We start from the raw sequence: 16,668 nt of genomic DNA on the forward strand, positions 1-16,668 counted from the left end.
GCAAAGAAGACAACGCCACAAAATGCGCCATCTTTGAAAAACGGTCAACCACCACCAGGATGACCGTGTTCCCTGCCGAGGCTGGCAAGTCAGTGATAAAATCCATGGAGATCTCTGTCCATGGCCTATTGGGTACCCCCAGAGGCTGTAGCGTGCCAGCAGGACGGGTTCGGGGTGACTTAGCCCTAGCGCACGTGATGCAAGCTGCCACGTACGAGACCACGTCCTGCCGGATTTTGGGCCACCAGAAACGACGCGATACCAGCTCTAAGGTGCCCTTCACCCCTGGATGACCAGCCAGTACCGAATCGTTGTGTTCCTTCAACACCTTAAGCCGAAGATGCAGGGGTACAAATGATTTGTTGGCGGGAAGTCCTGGTGGTACCTCCTCTTGGGCCTCGGCAATCTCCGCCTCTACCTCCGTCGTGAGAGCCGAGACCACTACCCCTTTCTGGAGGATGGGTACCGGCTCTTCCCGAGGTTCTCCCCCCGGAAAACACCTAGACAAAGCATCCGCCTTGGTGTTTTTAGCCCCGGGACGGTACGTCACAAGAAAATTGAAACGAGTAAAAAACAATGCCCAGCGAGCCTGCCTAGGAGACAGACGCTTGGCCGACTCCAGATAGAGCAGATTCTTATGGTCGGTGATAACTGTGACCTGGTGAGCCGCCCCCTCCAAGAAGTGTCGCCATTCCTCAAAAGCCAGTTTGATGGCCAACAACTCCCTGTTGCCGATATCATAATTCCGTTCGGCCGGCGACAGCTTCTTGGAGAAGTAGGCGCATGGATGCATCTCGCTCAAGGACGAGCCTTGAGCCAGTACTGCCCCCACTCCCACCTCCGACGCATCAACCTCTACAACAAAAGGTTTAGACACGTCTGGTTGCACCAGAATGGGGGCTGAAGCAAAACTATTCTTCAGACGCTCAAATGCACGTATAGCCACCTCAGGCCAGTTCGCCAGATCGGCACCCTTTTTTGTCATGTCCGTGAGCGGTTTGGCGACAGTCGAAAAGTGTTTTATAAATTTCCTATAATAATTTGCAAACCCAAGGAACCGCTGGAGTGCTTTCAGACTCTCCGGCCTCTCCCATTGCAGCACCGCTTGCACCTTAGCGGTGTCCATTTTAAAACCGGCTGCGGACACAATATATCCCAAAAAGGGCAACTCCTGGACAAAAAATAAACATTTTTCCAGCTTAGCATAGAGCTGGTTCTCCCGGAGCAACTGTAACACCTGCCTAACATGCTCCAAATGAGTGTCCCGATCGCTAGAATAAATGAGGATATCATCCAGGTATACAATCACAAATCTCCCCAGGACATGAGCAAATACATCATTAATAAAATGTTGGAAAACAGCAGGCGCGGTGGTCAACCCAAACGGCATAACCAGACTCTCAAAATGACCCTCAGGAGTGTTAAACGCCGTCTTCCACTCATCCCCCTGACGGACCCTTATGAGGTTATACGCCCCCCTGAGGTCCAGCTTAGAAAACCATTTTGCCCCCGCTACCTGGTTGAACAAATCCGGGATCAACGGCATTGGGTAGGGATCACGGATAGTAATCTGGTTTAACTCTCGGAAATCCAGACACGGGCGTAACCCCCCATCTTTCTTCTTAATGAAGAAAAACCCCGCGGCTACAGGCGAGGACGAAGGCCGGATGTGTCCTTTGCTCAGACTCTCCGCGATGTAGTCTTTCAGAGCTTGCCTCTCAGGACCAGAAATATTAAACATCCTGGCCTTAGGTAATTTGGCCCCGGGTTTTAACCTAATCGCACAGTCATAGGCTCTATGTGGAGGCAGTTCTGAGCAACCCTTCTCAGAGAAAACATCCGCGAAATCCTGCAAAGCCTCCGGCAGGCTGGGCGTCACGGCGGACACACATGTGGCCAAGCAATTGTCTTGGCAGAAACCACTCCACTGCACTATGTCCTGAGTTTTCCAATCAATTACCGGGTTGTGCCTGGACAGCCATGGAAAACCCAGGACCATTTGAGCTGGGAGAATACGGAGGACCCTACATGTAACCGACTCAGAATGTAGGACCCCAATGTGGAGTTTCACCTCTGCCACAAACTCAGTAATCTCCCCTTGAGGGAGCGGAACAGCATTAATGGTCACCACCTGTATGGGGTGAGGAAGTTTTTCGATCTTAAACCCGGCGGTGTGTGCAAACTCCTCAACTATGAGATTGGTAGCGGAACCGCTATCCACAAACACTGATATAGGTAGCTCTCTGCCAGCGATAATAACCTTGGCAGGGAGCATACATTGAGATACCATCATGGAGGATATGCATACGCTCAGTTGGGTCTCCTCCATACCCTCTGAGCTTAACAGTTTTCCGCCGATGTGACCCTCTTAGGTAGTACCGGGCAAACGTTAACATAATGACCTCTTTTACCACAGTAGAAACATGCTCCGGGCTTCCGGAATCCCGGAGCGCGAGGCTGAACCTGTGCCACGCCAGCAATCTGCATAGGTTCAGGGGACTCATCTACTTCAACCACACCTGCACCTCTGCTTTCCCCCAGAGGTAGCGTCTCCTGTGCCCCCTGACGAAAACGGCGATCAATACGTATCACCAAACTCATGGCAGACTCCAATGATGCCGGAGTCTCATACATCAGGAGGGCTTGTTTCACCCTCCCTGATACCCCATGAATAAACTGGCTCCGCAGTGCTGGGTCATTCCACTGTGTGTCTACAGCCCAGCGGCGAAATTCCAAACAATAGTCCTCTGCCAAGCGCTCCCCCTGGCGGAGGGCGCGGATTTTAGATTCCGCTAGAGCCAGTCGGTCAGGGTCATCGTAAATGAGCCCGAGGGCAGAAAAAACATTATCGACCGAATGAAATGTAGCAGAGTCAGCTGGTAAGGAAAATGCCCATGCTTGGGGGTCACCACTCAGTAATGACAACACCAGCCCTACTCGCTGGGCCTCATTACCTGAGGAGATTGGCCGCATGTGGAAGTATAATTTGCAGGCCTCCCGAAATACGACAAATTTGCTGCGATCGCCTGAAAATCGTTCTGGCAGCGGAAACTTCGGCTCTGCACCGATACCTGCAGATGCCGTTTGCACCTTTGCTACTACCAGGCCCTGCTGCTGAACTGCCCCTTTCAACTCGGAGACCTGTAAGGACAGCGCCGCCAACTGGCGGGTTATGGAATCCATGGGATCCATGGACTCCTGAAAAAATGTGGGCCGATTATAATGTCACGCGGGGCTTAGGACAACTAAGGCAGAAATACCCGGGGCCCCTGTGGTGTCCCTTTCACTAGGGGAAACCCTGTCTGACCCTCAACCCAGGGTTTTTGCTGAAGGTGCAAATGCCTGAGCCTCCACCCTTTCCTTATCTCCTGCTCAGCCCTGCACTTAACCCTCCACCCTCCACCCAGTGAGGAGACACACCACCAAAGCTCCCACACAAATAAGACAGACAGGGAGAACTTAAACTGCACTGCGCCGCACACACACAGGAATATACAGTAATGTGAACAGGGCACAACTAAACACAAATATGGGAAGGAGAAAGGATAACGACGGATCATACGACACCAGATACGAATCTCTCTCTCTGCAACACCTCCACTCCAGACCGGAACCACTTGGTATGAAAACACAAGCTATAATCGGCGACGCCCATATGCCAGTATGACTATTTAAAGACCGTGGGCGTGACTAACCTTCCAACCTGGTCTCCAGCAGGATTAACCCCCGAGAGCCTGAAGATCAAGCCGGCGCCACTGAGGCTATAGTGGCTGGAGGTGGAACTACCTCTGCCTGCCGGACGCTGTGGTGTGAACAGCGTCTGACATGACACTGGGTGATCCACGGCAGGTGACTTGCTCCTTGCAGTCGATTTGCTTCGCTGCGTGGAGTGACTACTGGACCGGCTCTCCGCCCGTGATTATCTATTTGCCAGCGATGGTGGTGTTGCCCATGTTGCTGCTGCTGCTGCTGCTGTTTAGGCTGCTGTATTGGCTGCTGCTCGCGCTGGTCGCTGTCCTCCATGTTCACAGGACGCTTCCAGCATGGAGCAGCTCCAGCGTTCCCTTTTTAAATTTCCCGGCGATGACGTCACCTGCTTCTCCCGGCCTGCACCGCTGTGCTGTGCCCCGGGGAGCACGCACCGGGCATGCGCCGACCGTGGGGACCCGGAAGTCGTCGCTTCATTTCCAGGGCAGCGCCATCTTGGTACACCTCTGTACCACGTCGCTGCCCACGCGTGCCGCCGTCTCCCAGCCTCAGTCTCCTCTCCGGAGCGGCGGGTCGGTCCTCCCCCGCCCGCTCACCCTGAACAGCCCATCAGCTGCAGCGGTGGCGGCTTCAGGAACCGACCCCGTCGCGACAGGGGCCTCCCCGCTGCCGGGGCGGCCCTGGACTCCTCTTCCCAGGTAAGCTGCTGCCGCTGCTGCTGCTGGTTCCACGGGTCACCCGTCAAGGACAGGAACCCAACTGGGGGCGGAGGAGAGGTGCCGCCTTTTTATCTGTAGGTTCCTGTCCTTGATGGGAGGACCCCCTCTCTCCGTGGTGCTGTCATGGGTGAAAGAGAAACACAGGTAGTCATGGGACTTCCTGAAGCCGTCCCAAGGGAGTACAACTTTCTAGCATCTTTCTACCTAGCCGGCATCAGCCGAGTCATAGGTATGTACCAGATAGAATCTTGCAAAAGTATGAAGAGATCTCCAGGTAGCGGCCTTGCAAATCTAAGTTGCAGGATCGTGGTGGCGAACGGTCCAGGAGACCCTCACCACCTGAGTGAAGTGTGCCATCACTCATGGAGTGGTTGGTCTGTCTTTGACACGATAAGACTCCAGAATAGCCAAGCGTATCCAATGGGCGATAGTAGACTTGAACAAGGAGTCCGATCGTCTGAAGGATGCAGACCTTGAGAGGTAGGAACACAGTGCTCTGACTAGCTCCAGCTTGTATTGAGACCTTTCCAAGGGATGGATGGGTGACAGGCAGAAGGAGGGAAGGACAATATCTTCATGGATATGGAAAGGGGAGGGCACCTTAGGAAGGAAAGAGGGCACTTTTACAAAAGAACACCTGAAAAACAAGAAAGAGGCAGCAACCTTCCAAGCATGTGACTTATGAAGGTAACTGCTTGCACCAGAAATTTTTAGGGGGTTCATAGCAAAAGGAATGAATACATATGCCCATGACAATATTTAGGTATTTAATTCCATAAATTTAACGTATGCCTATATTTTTCTCAGACTATTTAGTGTTGATGCATTGCACACAAATCGGATTACAAAAATATTTAAGACACAGGTTGTAATGCTGATGCATCACAAACAACTCGGATTTACCAAAATATTTAAGACACAGGTTTGTAATGTAACAAGACAGGCAAGAAGCCAAGGGTTGGTGAATATTTTTGATAGCCACTATATACCCTGATGTGATCCAGAAATCTGAAAGTGCAAGAGAGTAATTTCCGCATAAACCAAATTAGGAGTGTAAATTTGCTTTTGAGTTAATATGCGTCTTGATCATTGCTCCACTAGCGAAATTCTGCAGTTTCAGATGTGTGCAATGCCTTAATGTACTGTAATAACCGTTGGTAATTTTAGATTACGGAATTTACATTCCTGTTTACAATGCCTAATCCTGTATATGTTGGTGATACAACAGAGTTTTTTTTCTTTTATTGTATGTTTGTAACGTTTACGTCAATAAAACGAGTTTAAAAATATAAAAAAAAAAAGCTTGCTGCTTCACTCTAGAGAATAGTGGATCCTGGCAACTGAGCTCCCATGATTAGGGTCACTGGGTCATGAAAACCCATACATGAAGGTGACTTTTACTACAGACCAAACACATAGAGACATTCACCATAGTCGTGAATCCTTCAATAATCATTTGGAGTGTGGATGTCATTCTTGTAAGAATATGTGCACACGTTGCGGATTTGGCCCTGCGGATCCGCACCAGTTTTCCATGGGATGTACAGTACCATGTTATCCTATGGAAAACAAAAACCGCTGTGCACATGCTGCGGAAGATTCTGCGCAGAAATGCAGCGGTTTATTTTCCGCAGCATGTCAATTCTTTGTGCGGATTCCTCAGCATTTTTACACCTATTGTAGGAATCCGCCGGTTTTAAAAACGCAGGCAAATCCGCAAAAAAACCGCAGGAAATCCGCAGGTAAAACGCAGGCATTTTGACCAAGGGATTCTGCAGATTCCGCACGAAAAAATCCGCAGACTAATCCGCAAGGTGTGCACATACCCTAAAGGTTCAGGTCGTATTCTGGTTGCAATGCTTGGAAACATACTTAGAATAAGGCTGGAGTCACACACAATGTAGAAAAACACGGACCATATTGTATGGCCGTAATACACAAACTGTCCCTAAATAGTGCTCCATATGTCATCCGTTGTCAGGGTGTGGCCGCGTATTTTTCTCATGTAAGCATCCGTATACAGTTTTTTTCTCGCTGGCTTGCAAAACGGACATATAATGGAGCCCAATGACAGGTTTTCAAATCCAAACGGAAGAATAGATCTGGACACATAGAATACATATATATATATATATATATATATATATATATATATATATATATATATATATATATATATATACACACACACACACACACACATATACACATATACACACACACACTTCATTGAGACACACACATACATATATATATATATTTTTCACAGAGTTCTTCATAGCAGAATAGCCGCTAATTCAATTGTCAGCTTCTGCCAAGTCATTCCCCAACCCGACATGAAATGACACATGGTTTACATACAGTAAACCATTTCATTTCATGTTTTTTTTTATATGTCCCCGACTAATAATTAGGTCATTAGTTCATTCACAGATCAGCCGGGGACTCACCACAGCCTCAGTGACGTCAGCGGGAGTCCCCGGCTGATCTGTGAAAGAACTAATGACCGTGGGAAAAAAATCAGAAACTTTCCCACGGTAATTAGATCATCTACAGGCAGCCATTGAGGCTGTGCAGAGCTGAATCCATTCATTTTGTAGAAGATGACAGTGAGGCTGGTCGCATTAGCACCGGTTCTCAATGTAAACGATTTAACCCCTTCAGATGGATTGCAGCGTGGGACATGACAGAACGGCGGAGAGGTAAGGATACATGGATTTTTGTGAGTACTCACCGTAAAATCCTTTTCTCCGAGACGCTCATTGGGGGACACAGAGACTGTGGTGTGTGCTTCTGCCGTCTGGAGGCTGACACTAAGTATACAAAAAAAGAGTTAGCTCCTCCTCCGCCGCATACACCCTCGCCCCCAGACCGGGCGTAACTCAGTTTAGTGCATAAGCAGTAGGAGAACGCGCCTTAAATTCAGGCAAGAAATTATACGTCTGGAAAAGTGACCACCCTGATCCTTACATAAGGATTTGTATAACTCAAAATAAGTAAATGCCAACAGGCTAATAGGGTGGGTGCTGTGTCCCCCAATGAGCGTCTCGGAGAAAAGGATTTTACGGTGAGTACTCACAAAAATCCATGTTTCTCCTTCGTCTCATTGGGGGACACAGAGACTGTGGGACGTTCTAAAGCAGTCCCTGGGCGGGATCTTAGCTCACCCAATCCATGCTATTTTGCGCCCCTGATTAGAGGTGCGCAACTGCTGCCTGGAGAATCTTTCTTCCCAGGCTTGCATCCGAGGATGCCTGGGTATGTACGTTATAATGTTTGACAAACGTATGCAAGCTGGACCAGGTAGCTGCTTTGCACACCTGTTCCGCTGAAGCTTGGTGTCGCAGTGCCCATGAGGCACCCACTGCTCGAGCCGAGTGTGCCTTGATCCCTGCCGGAACCGGCGTGCCACTGATTTCATAAGATTCTTGGATCGTCAGGCGAACCCATCTGGCCAAAGTCGCTTTGGACGCAGCGAGCCCCTTCCGCCGCCCTTCTGGGATCACGAATAGAGAGTCTGTCCGGCGGAAAGGTGCTGTCCTTGTCACATACCTCCTAAGAGCTCTTACCAGATCCAAGGTGTGCAATGCCTTTTCTACCCTGTGCACCGGTGCCGGGCAAAACGAGGGTAAGACAATGTCTTCGTTGATATGGAATGCAGAGACAACCTTCGGCAAGAAGGGAGGAGCTGGCCTTAAAACTACCTTATCCTTATAAAAAGTCAGGAACGGCGGTTTACAAGATAAAGCCGCCAATTCCGAAACCCGCCTAATAGACGTAATAGCTACCAGAAAAACGACCTTCCTGGACAGGTAAGGTAAGGAGACTTCTTGTAACGGTTCGAAAGGAGGCTCCTGAAGGGCCCTGAGCACCAAGTTCAGGTCCCATGATTCCGTCGGCGCCTTATAGGGGGGTACTAAATGTGCGACCCCCTGCATAAACGTCCTAACCTGCCAGACCGAAGCGACCTTTCGTTGGAAAAGCACCGACAGGGCCGAGATTTGCGTTCTGAGCGAACTTGGAGCCAATCCTGCGTCCAGCCCTGCCTGCAGAAAAGCCAGTACGTTGGGGATCGAAAAAACCAGAGGAGCCACTCCGCGATCCCTACACCAACGGAAAAAAACTTCCCAAGTCCGATGATATACTCTCGCCGAGGAAGGCTTTCGGGCACTCACCATCGTGGCCACCACATCGCGCCTGAATCCTGCCTGTGTTAACAGCCAAGATTCAATGGCCACGCCGTCAAACACAGGGCCCCTAAGTTCGGATGGTAGATCGGACCCTGGGACAGCAAGTCCGGCCGATCTGGGAGACGCCAGGGTACGTCCACCACTAGCTGAACCAGATCTGCATACCAGGCCCGCCGAGGCCAGTCTGGGGCCAGCAGAATTGCTGGAACCTTCTCTCTCCTTAACTTTCTGATGACTCTTGGAAGCAGAGGTAGCGGGGGGAACAAGTACGGGAGACGAAACTGGCTCCACGGAAGCACCAGAGCGTCTGCTGCGATTGCCTGCGGGTCGAGGGATCGAGCGACGAACCTTTGTACTTTGGCGTTCTCTCTGGATGCCATAAGGTCCACGTCTGGTGTCCCCCACCGTTGGCAGATCTGTTGAAAAACCTCGGGGTGCAGGGACCATTCCCCTGCCGCGACCCCCTGTCGGCTGAGAAAATCTGCCGCCCAGTTTTCGACTCCCGGAATGTGCACCGCCGAAATTGTCACGTGGTTCTTCTCGGCCCAACGCAGTACCAGCCCAACCTCGCGCATGGCTGCTTGGCTGCGCGTGCCCCCTTGATGGTTTACATACGCTACTGCTGTAGCATTGTCCGACTGAATGCGCACCGGCCGGTGTCTCAGCCAACACTGAAACTGTTGCAGGGCCAATCGTATTGCCCGTATCTCCAGAATGTTGATCGGGAGAATTACCTCCCGAATGGACCACCGCCCCTGGGCTGTGTGACCCTGGAAAACTGCTCCCCAACCCTGCAGGCTTGCATCGGTCGTCACCACCAACCACTGTTCCGGGGGAAAGGGTTTCCCCTGGACCAGAGACGAGTCGCGAGTCCACCATCGGAGTGATCGTCGGACCAGCGGAGACAAATTGCACCGATGACTGAGGGATAGCAGCCTTCAGTCCCATGCTGACAAGAGCGCATGCTGAAGCGGACGGAGATGGAACTGGGCAAACGGGATTGCCTCCATCGCCGCCACCATTCTGCCCAACACACTCATGCCGTACCGGATGGATCTGGAGCCCGGCTGTAGAAGGTTCCGTACCCCCTGTTTGATCCTTCGCGCCTTGTCCTGAGGGAGGATCACCAGCCCCCGGGAGGTGTTGAAAACCATGCCTAGGAATACGATTCTCTGGGCTGGAACCAAGGACGACTTGTTCCGATTGATCAACCAGCCTAGACGGGCCAGGGTATCCAGCGTGATACTGACATTCTCCTGGCACGCCTGAAACGACGGCCCCTTTACCAAAAGGTCGTCCAGGTAAGGTAGTACCGTTATGCCCCGAGCATGCAGGATGGCCATAACCACCGCCATTATCTTCGTAAAGACTCTGGGAGCAGTGGCCAGACCGAAGGGCAGAGCAACAAATTGAAAATGTCGCCCTCCGATCGCAAAACGCAGGAACCTCTGGTGTGGAGGAAAAATCGGAATGTGCAGATAAGCATCCTGCACATCGATCGAGGCCAGGAACTCCCCTGGATCCATGGCTGCAATGACCGAACGGAGGGATTCCATCCGGAACCGCCTGACTCTGATGAATTTGTTCAGGATTTTTAGATCTAGTACTGGCCTCTTTTTTGGGGACCGAAAACAGGTTGGAGTAAAAACCTTGTGTCTCTTCGCTTTTCGGCACTGGGACGATGACCCCGTTGCGCTGTAGCGTCATTATGGCCTGTAACAAACCCTCTGCCTGCGATTCTGTTCCGGAAAGCCGGGAACGGAAGAATCGTCGTGGCGGGAGTCCGAAAAACTCTATCTTGTACCCGGACGATATCAATTCTGCCACCCAAGCGTCGCGTGCCACTGCGACCCAAACGTGGCTGAACCTTAGTAGGCGTCCGCCTACTCTGTCGTCCGTAGGTACGAAGCGCCTCGAGTCATTTTGCTGGAGGCTTTTGGGATCTGGCCCCCCTCGTTCTGGGCAAACGGCCTCGGCCTCTACCCAGCGGATTGGCTCTGTAAGAGGTTTGCCTTTCCCTAAACTGACCATCATTTGCGGAGGTGGATGTTCTGGCCGAAGTCCCCCTCCAGGGGTTACGAAAGGGCCGAAAACGCCTCTGTGTCTGCCTAAATGCTGGCCAAGTCCTCTGCTGCGGGAGGAAACTACTCCTCCCCCCTGTGGCTTCTGAGATAAGCTTATCAAGCTTCTCACCGAACAACCGATTGCCCTGAAAAGGCAATGAGGTCAAGGATTTTTTGGAGATAGAATCCGCTTTCCACAATCTCAGCCATAATGCTCGCCTAACGGCGATCGCATTTGCTGCTGCCACAGCAGAACACTCGGCCGCGTCCAGAGAGGCGCTGACGAGAAAATCACTTGCCCCTGATATCTGATTTATCAACTCCAAGACCTCCGCAGGCAGATCTCTGTTTTGGAGGGCATTATGCAGAGCATCCGCCCATGAAACCATGGCCTTAGCCACCCAAGTAGCCGCAAAGGAGGGGGCTAGGGCCGACCCCGCTGCCTCATACACCGAGCGGGCAATCCCCTCTATAAGGCGATCAGTTGGGTCCTTGATAGAAGAACCCCATGAAACCATGGCCTTAGCCACCCCATCAGACACTAAGCAAAAAACTGAGTTACGCCCGGTCTGGGGGCGAGGGTGTATGCGGCGGAGGAGGAGCTAACTCTTTTTTTGTATACTTAGTGTCAGCCTCCAGACGGCAGAAGCACACACCACAGTCTCTGTGTCCCCCAATGAGACGAAGGAGAAATTTGTGATTTTTTTTTTGCAGGTCATGGTTTTTTTGGGATTACCAGACTAATAAAAATTTGTCAAAAACTTGGTCTATTTATTTCATTAAAAGACTTTTTAATTAATGTCTGTGTGGTTTTTAACCCTTTCTTAGTATAGGGTTAATAATGGATCGGTGTCTTATTGACAACTCTCCATTATTAATTGGCTTAATGTCACCTTGCAATCGAATGGTGACATTAACCCTTTGTTATATTAACCCATTCGCCACCGCTACAGGGCAATAGGAATAGAGAGGATAAGTGCCAGAATTGTTACATCTTATACATGCGCCATTTCTGGTCCCTCTCATGGTTATTAAAATCTGCCCTCACTCAACTGCTTTACCTCTCTGGTTGACAAATTACAGCGGGAGCCCACACATTTTTTACAACGAATTAACCCCTTTAAATTAACACCTACACTTTCCAAATTTTGCACACAAACCCTCATCTAATTATTAGTCAGGGACATATAAAAAAAAATATGAAATGAAATGGTTAACTTTATGTAAACCATGTGTCATTTCATGTCGTGTTGGGGAATGATTTGACATTAGCCGGCAATTGAATTAGCGGCTATTCTGCTATGAAGAACTCTGTGAAATATAAATTTTATATATTTTTTCTATGTGTATATATATCTATTCTTTCGTTTCTTTATTAAACCAGTCAGTGTGAGTTTACTGTATAGCGCACTGAATTGCCGGCTTTTCTAAAAGACACCAGGTGCGTATTTCTCGCAAGTCACACGTGTGGTCCGTGTGTAATGCGTATTTTTAGCGCATCCCTAGACTTGCATTGGCGTACTACGGTCATATTATGCTGACAATCGCAGCATGCTGCGATTGGCACGGACCGTAGAACACGGACGAGAAATATACGGCTGTGGGGAGCTGCCCCATAGAGAATCATTTGTCCGTGTGTAATGCGTGCTTTTAACACCTCTCACTCGTCCGTATTCCTCTCTAGTTTGACCCCGGCGTAAGAGTAAATGACACATTATTTCAGGCAGTGATTGAAACCAAGTAAATTAAGAGTTTACCTGTCCTGTAATTTCTTATAAAACTTCCAGAGGAGCTCCAGGTCTAGTCCTGATAAATCCAAAAGTGATTTGTGCCGTGATCGATTGTCCTTTTCCTGAAAATAAAAAAAAAAAATTTAACCACCAATGAGTATACAAAACCATTTGCTCCGCATTCAAAGTCAGAGTATAAAAAGTAGGTGGTTGTTCCCAAACAATGAAATTAATATATTTGTACAATTAATCGTTTTAATTCTATTGTCTCCATGCGCCAACTCATGTCATGATGCTACACAACTATCAAGACAATTTCAGACATTTCCATGAAATGAAGAATAAATAGGAGCCCTGTGCTAATAGACCCATGGCAGTACGACATCAGACATCAAGGCAAATGACCACTGCAAGGCAGCCCCTTTGCATCACTGTAGATAATGTGGCTTGATTTTCTTAAAAAGTGAAAATCTCAGTTATTAAGACACTTGTTCATTTATTGTGTTTTGGGTTATAAGACACACTTTATACCAAGAAAAAAAAAATTAAAGAAAAAGTGTGTGCATCCTTTAGATCTGTCAAGTATTGCTCTTTTTAAAGGAACCTGTCACCATGGAAAAACCGCAGGTAGAATGTTATAGAGCAGGGGCAGCAGAACAGATTGATATATAGTTTTCAGGAAAAAAAAACTCAGTATAACCTGCAGTTTTAATCATTTAAAACTCTGCTGTGTGATTTATGGTCAAATGGGCCGTCTTTATCAGTGACTTACAGGTGCCTCAATATGAACACATACAAAGATAGCTGCCAGTCACTAATCGGACCGCCTAGTGGACTGAAAGCCCAGAAGGAGCAGAAGGATTACAAAACGGGTTATACTTGAACATTTTCTCACAAAACTATATAGAACAATTTTGCTCTGCTCCCCCTGCTCTATAAACATTTTTACTCTGTCGCCTAATTGGGGGACACAGAACCGTGGGTATTATGCTGCTGTCCTCTTGGAGGCGACACTATGCATAATCTGAAAAAGATTAACTTTGGCTCCTCCTCTGCAGTATACACCCCTGGACGCGTCAACCTTCTCCAGTTTTTGCTTGGTGTCGCAAGGAGGCACATCTAGGAGTTTTTTTACTCCGTCTCTTTTTCCTGGAATTTTTTATTTTTTTTCCAACGGATTACAGATGAAGAAAAGCGGGTCTCCAGCAAGACTCCCGGCGTGGCTCCCTCCTCAGTCCCTTATTAGTACCCGGTTGAGGTCGAGGTGGTTATTCCCCATGTCGCTCCTTCCCCAGTCCCTCGGGTACTGGTTCGAAGTTGCTGGGTTGAGGTTGAGCCGACGACGAAGCCCCGACGGTGACGGCAGCACCCTCCCTAATACCCCTCTGGGGGTATTAGGTTGAGACACCGCAGGTAGGGCCTGTACCAGACACCATTCGGACGCTTACAAGCCCAGGGACCCCAGTCCAGCTGCGGGCTCCTGTTGGGACCGGGGGAGGTGCAGCAAGGCATAGCACTTGTCAGAGACCGGCCTCCCTGCGCCCTGTCTCTGCAGCAGTGCCGTGCCAGCTGTATAGCGCCCCAAAGGGACCATCCACAGGGCCCAGTGAGCGTTAAGACCCCACCGCTAGCCTTCCTTTTCATTCCGGGGGGGATCTCGGTTAGATCCGACCCCCCCCACGGGCAACCGCGCCGTCCTGGAGCCCTGCTGGGCATGAGACCTCAAATTTAGGCCGCGGCTTCGGCCTAGCCGAAGTCGCCGCCTTATTCCTGCCCCCCCCCCCCGGCCTGCCCCCCAGATGACGAAAATGACACACTGCAGTGTCATAGAAGGGGCGGATCGAGACAGGAAGGGCGTGCTTTTACATCGCTCCGCGCGCCCTTTTCAGCTCTCCGCCCCCTTCCCCCTCCACCTCAGAATTCCGGTGGCCATCTTGCTGCACCTGAAGACATAGCTGAAGGCAGCAAAGCGGTTTCAGGGGGGCACAGGACTGGGATATCTCGGCGCTGGACCTAGGGGGCGCACCGGTGGGGTAAGATCACAGCTGGGTTTTTCTGTACTCAGCTTTGAGTTCATATAACCTATAACGCTCCCCTATTCCTTTTCCTCTGCGTAGACACCCCTGTAGGGCCTCTGCTAATCAGCCTCTAGGCACTATGTCGGGCTCAAGGAAAAGGACCAGACAAGACTGCTTTTATGCAGTCTGCATAGCCTGCAAGGCCACTCTTCCCAGCGGCAGCAGGTACCCGCACTGCCAGGACTGTACCCAAAACACTGGGTCAGAACCCCAAGAAGTCCCTACCAACGCTTCTGCGGCAGCTGCTGCGCAGGAATGGGCGACTCAGATGTCGCAGTCTATAGATAACCTGACCTACACACTACTGCAGGCTCTGCAGGGTCATGTCTCCACTATGAACGTTACCCAGCAAAGGGACATCCGGTCTCAGGGACATGCTGCTTCCGACAGTTTGAGACATAAGCGGACCCACAGGTCGCGTTCATCTGCGTCTTCATATAGCACTAGGTCGTCCCCCTCCAGGGAGAGAGACAGTGGCTCAAGGTCACTGAGACCGTCCCCTGATAGAGAGACAATGCGGATCTCCATAACGATCCCAGACCACAGAACACCTCCGCCCTAGTTCGCCCGCTAGGGAACTCCTTAGCGATGCGCAAGACTCAGAGGGCATATGTGACTAACTCAGATAACGAAACAGAGAACACTCTGGTCCCTTGTCCCCCTAGCAATGCAGCGCTAGTTGAGAATATAATCTCGTCCATCCTTCGGGTGCTGGATATTTCTGATCCAACCCCGGAAGCACCAGAACACAAGATTTCCTTCGAGAGTGTTCAGAAACCATCTAAGGTCTTCCCTAATCACCCGGAATTTCAAAAAATACTTTTTAAGCATTTTTCGCAGCCTGAGAAAAAATTTGCCAATTGCAAATACTTAGAGGCAAAGTACCCCTTCCCACAGAAGGACACTAAAGAATGGACAGATCCACCTGAAGTGGACCCCGCAGTCTCTAGGCTAGCAGCACAAACACTTCTCTCACTGCCGGACAGCTCAACCCTCAAGGACGCAGCAGACAGACAGGTAGAACGCATGGATCGTTCAATCTTCGAAGCAGCAGGTGCCTCTCTGGCTCCCGCATTTGATTCAGTTTGGGCAGCCAAGCCATTATGGCCTGGGCTAATCTATTGCAACAGGGCCTCCAAGCTTCAAATCCTCAGATGGCGGACCAGGCGGTGCAAATTGCAGTAGTGGCAGATTACATGGTCCATGCAGCGTTGGATTCTGCAAGAGGGGTAGCGGGAATAGCATCAAACGCCATCACAATCCGGCGTATTCTCTGGCTGAGAGAATGGAAGGCGGATGCGGCCTCAAAAAAGTCCCTAACAAATCTCCCGTACTTCAATGGGCGTCTTTTCGGTGAAAAGCTGGATACAATGATATCCAATGCTACCGGGGGTAAAAGTACTTCTTTCCCTCAACTAAAACCAAAACGCACGTTTAAAAGACGCAATCAATATCGTTTCCGATCCTTTCGGAATTCTTCAGGCTGGTCCGTCTCGCGCCCAGCACAAAATCGTAACCGCTCCCCCTGCAGAGACAACACACGGGCGGCACAGAGGCCGGACAGGAACTGGCAGTCAAAAGCAAGCCAGGCAAAATCCAAAGGAGGAAAAGCTCAGACTTTCCCCTCATCATGACTCATGCCCTCCGGAAGACACCCAACTCGTAGGTGGACGACTGGTACTCTTTCAGCAGGTCTGGCTGCCTATTACAGAAGACAAGTGGGTCAAGGAAATAGTGTCTTCAGGATACAAGATCGAGTTTACTACCAGCCCACCGCACAGGTTCTCTCTCTCCATTCCTCCAAAACCTCCACTCAAAGCTCGAGTCTTCCATCAAGCGGTTTCTTCCCTCCTGCAAGCAGGAGTCATAGTACCGGTTCCAGCAGACGAATGCTTCCGAGGGCTCTATTCCAATCTGTTCGCGGTGCCCAAGAAGGGAGGCAGCGTCCGACCCATACTAGACATCAAGCAACTCAACAAATATGTTCGAGTTCGTCACTTTCGCATGGAATCCCTCCAGTCAATCGTTGCGTCCATGGAAAAAGGAGAATATCTCGCCTCCATAGACATACAGGACGCATACCTGCATATACCGATTGCTCCCGCCCATCAGAGATTTCTCAGATTCGCAATCAACCAAGACCATTACCAGTTTGTGGCCCTTCCGTTCGGTCTCGCCAC

General features: G+C 50.2%; 1 protein-coding gene across 1 annotated transcript in view; it reads right to left on the bottom strand.

Annotated features, from left to right (window-relative positions):
* The window catches only part of ZZEF1 (zinc finger ZZ-type and EF-hand domain containing 1), a 308,587-nt gene that overhangs the window by 194,958 nt on the left and 96,961 nt on the right, over positions 1-16,668 (bottom strand). Inside the window, exon 14 of the mRNA XM_073590591.1 lies at positions 12,438-12,532. Coding sequence (XP_073446692.1) covers positions 12,438-12,532 — 95 coding nt within the window. The remainder of the gene's footprint in view (positions 1-12,437; positions 12,533-16,668) is intronic.

Source organism: Dendrobates tinctorius, unplaced genomic scaffold (genome assembly GCF_039654945.1).
Source record: "Dendrobates tinctorius isolate UK_male_01 unplaced genomic scaffold, ASM3965494v1 ptg000117l, whole genome shotgun sequence".
NCBI classification, from domain to species: domain Eukaryota; kingdom Metazoa; phylum Chordata; class Amphibia; order Anura; family Dendrobatidae; genus Dendrobates; species Dendrobates tinctorius.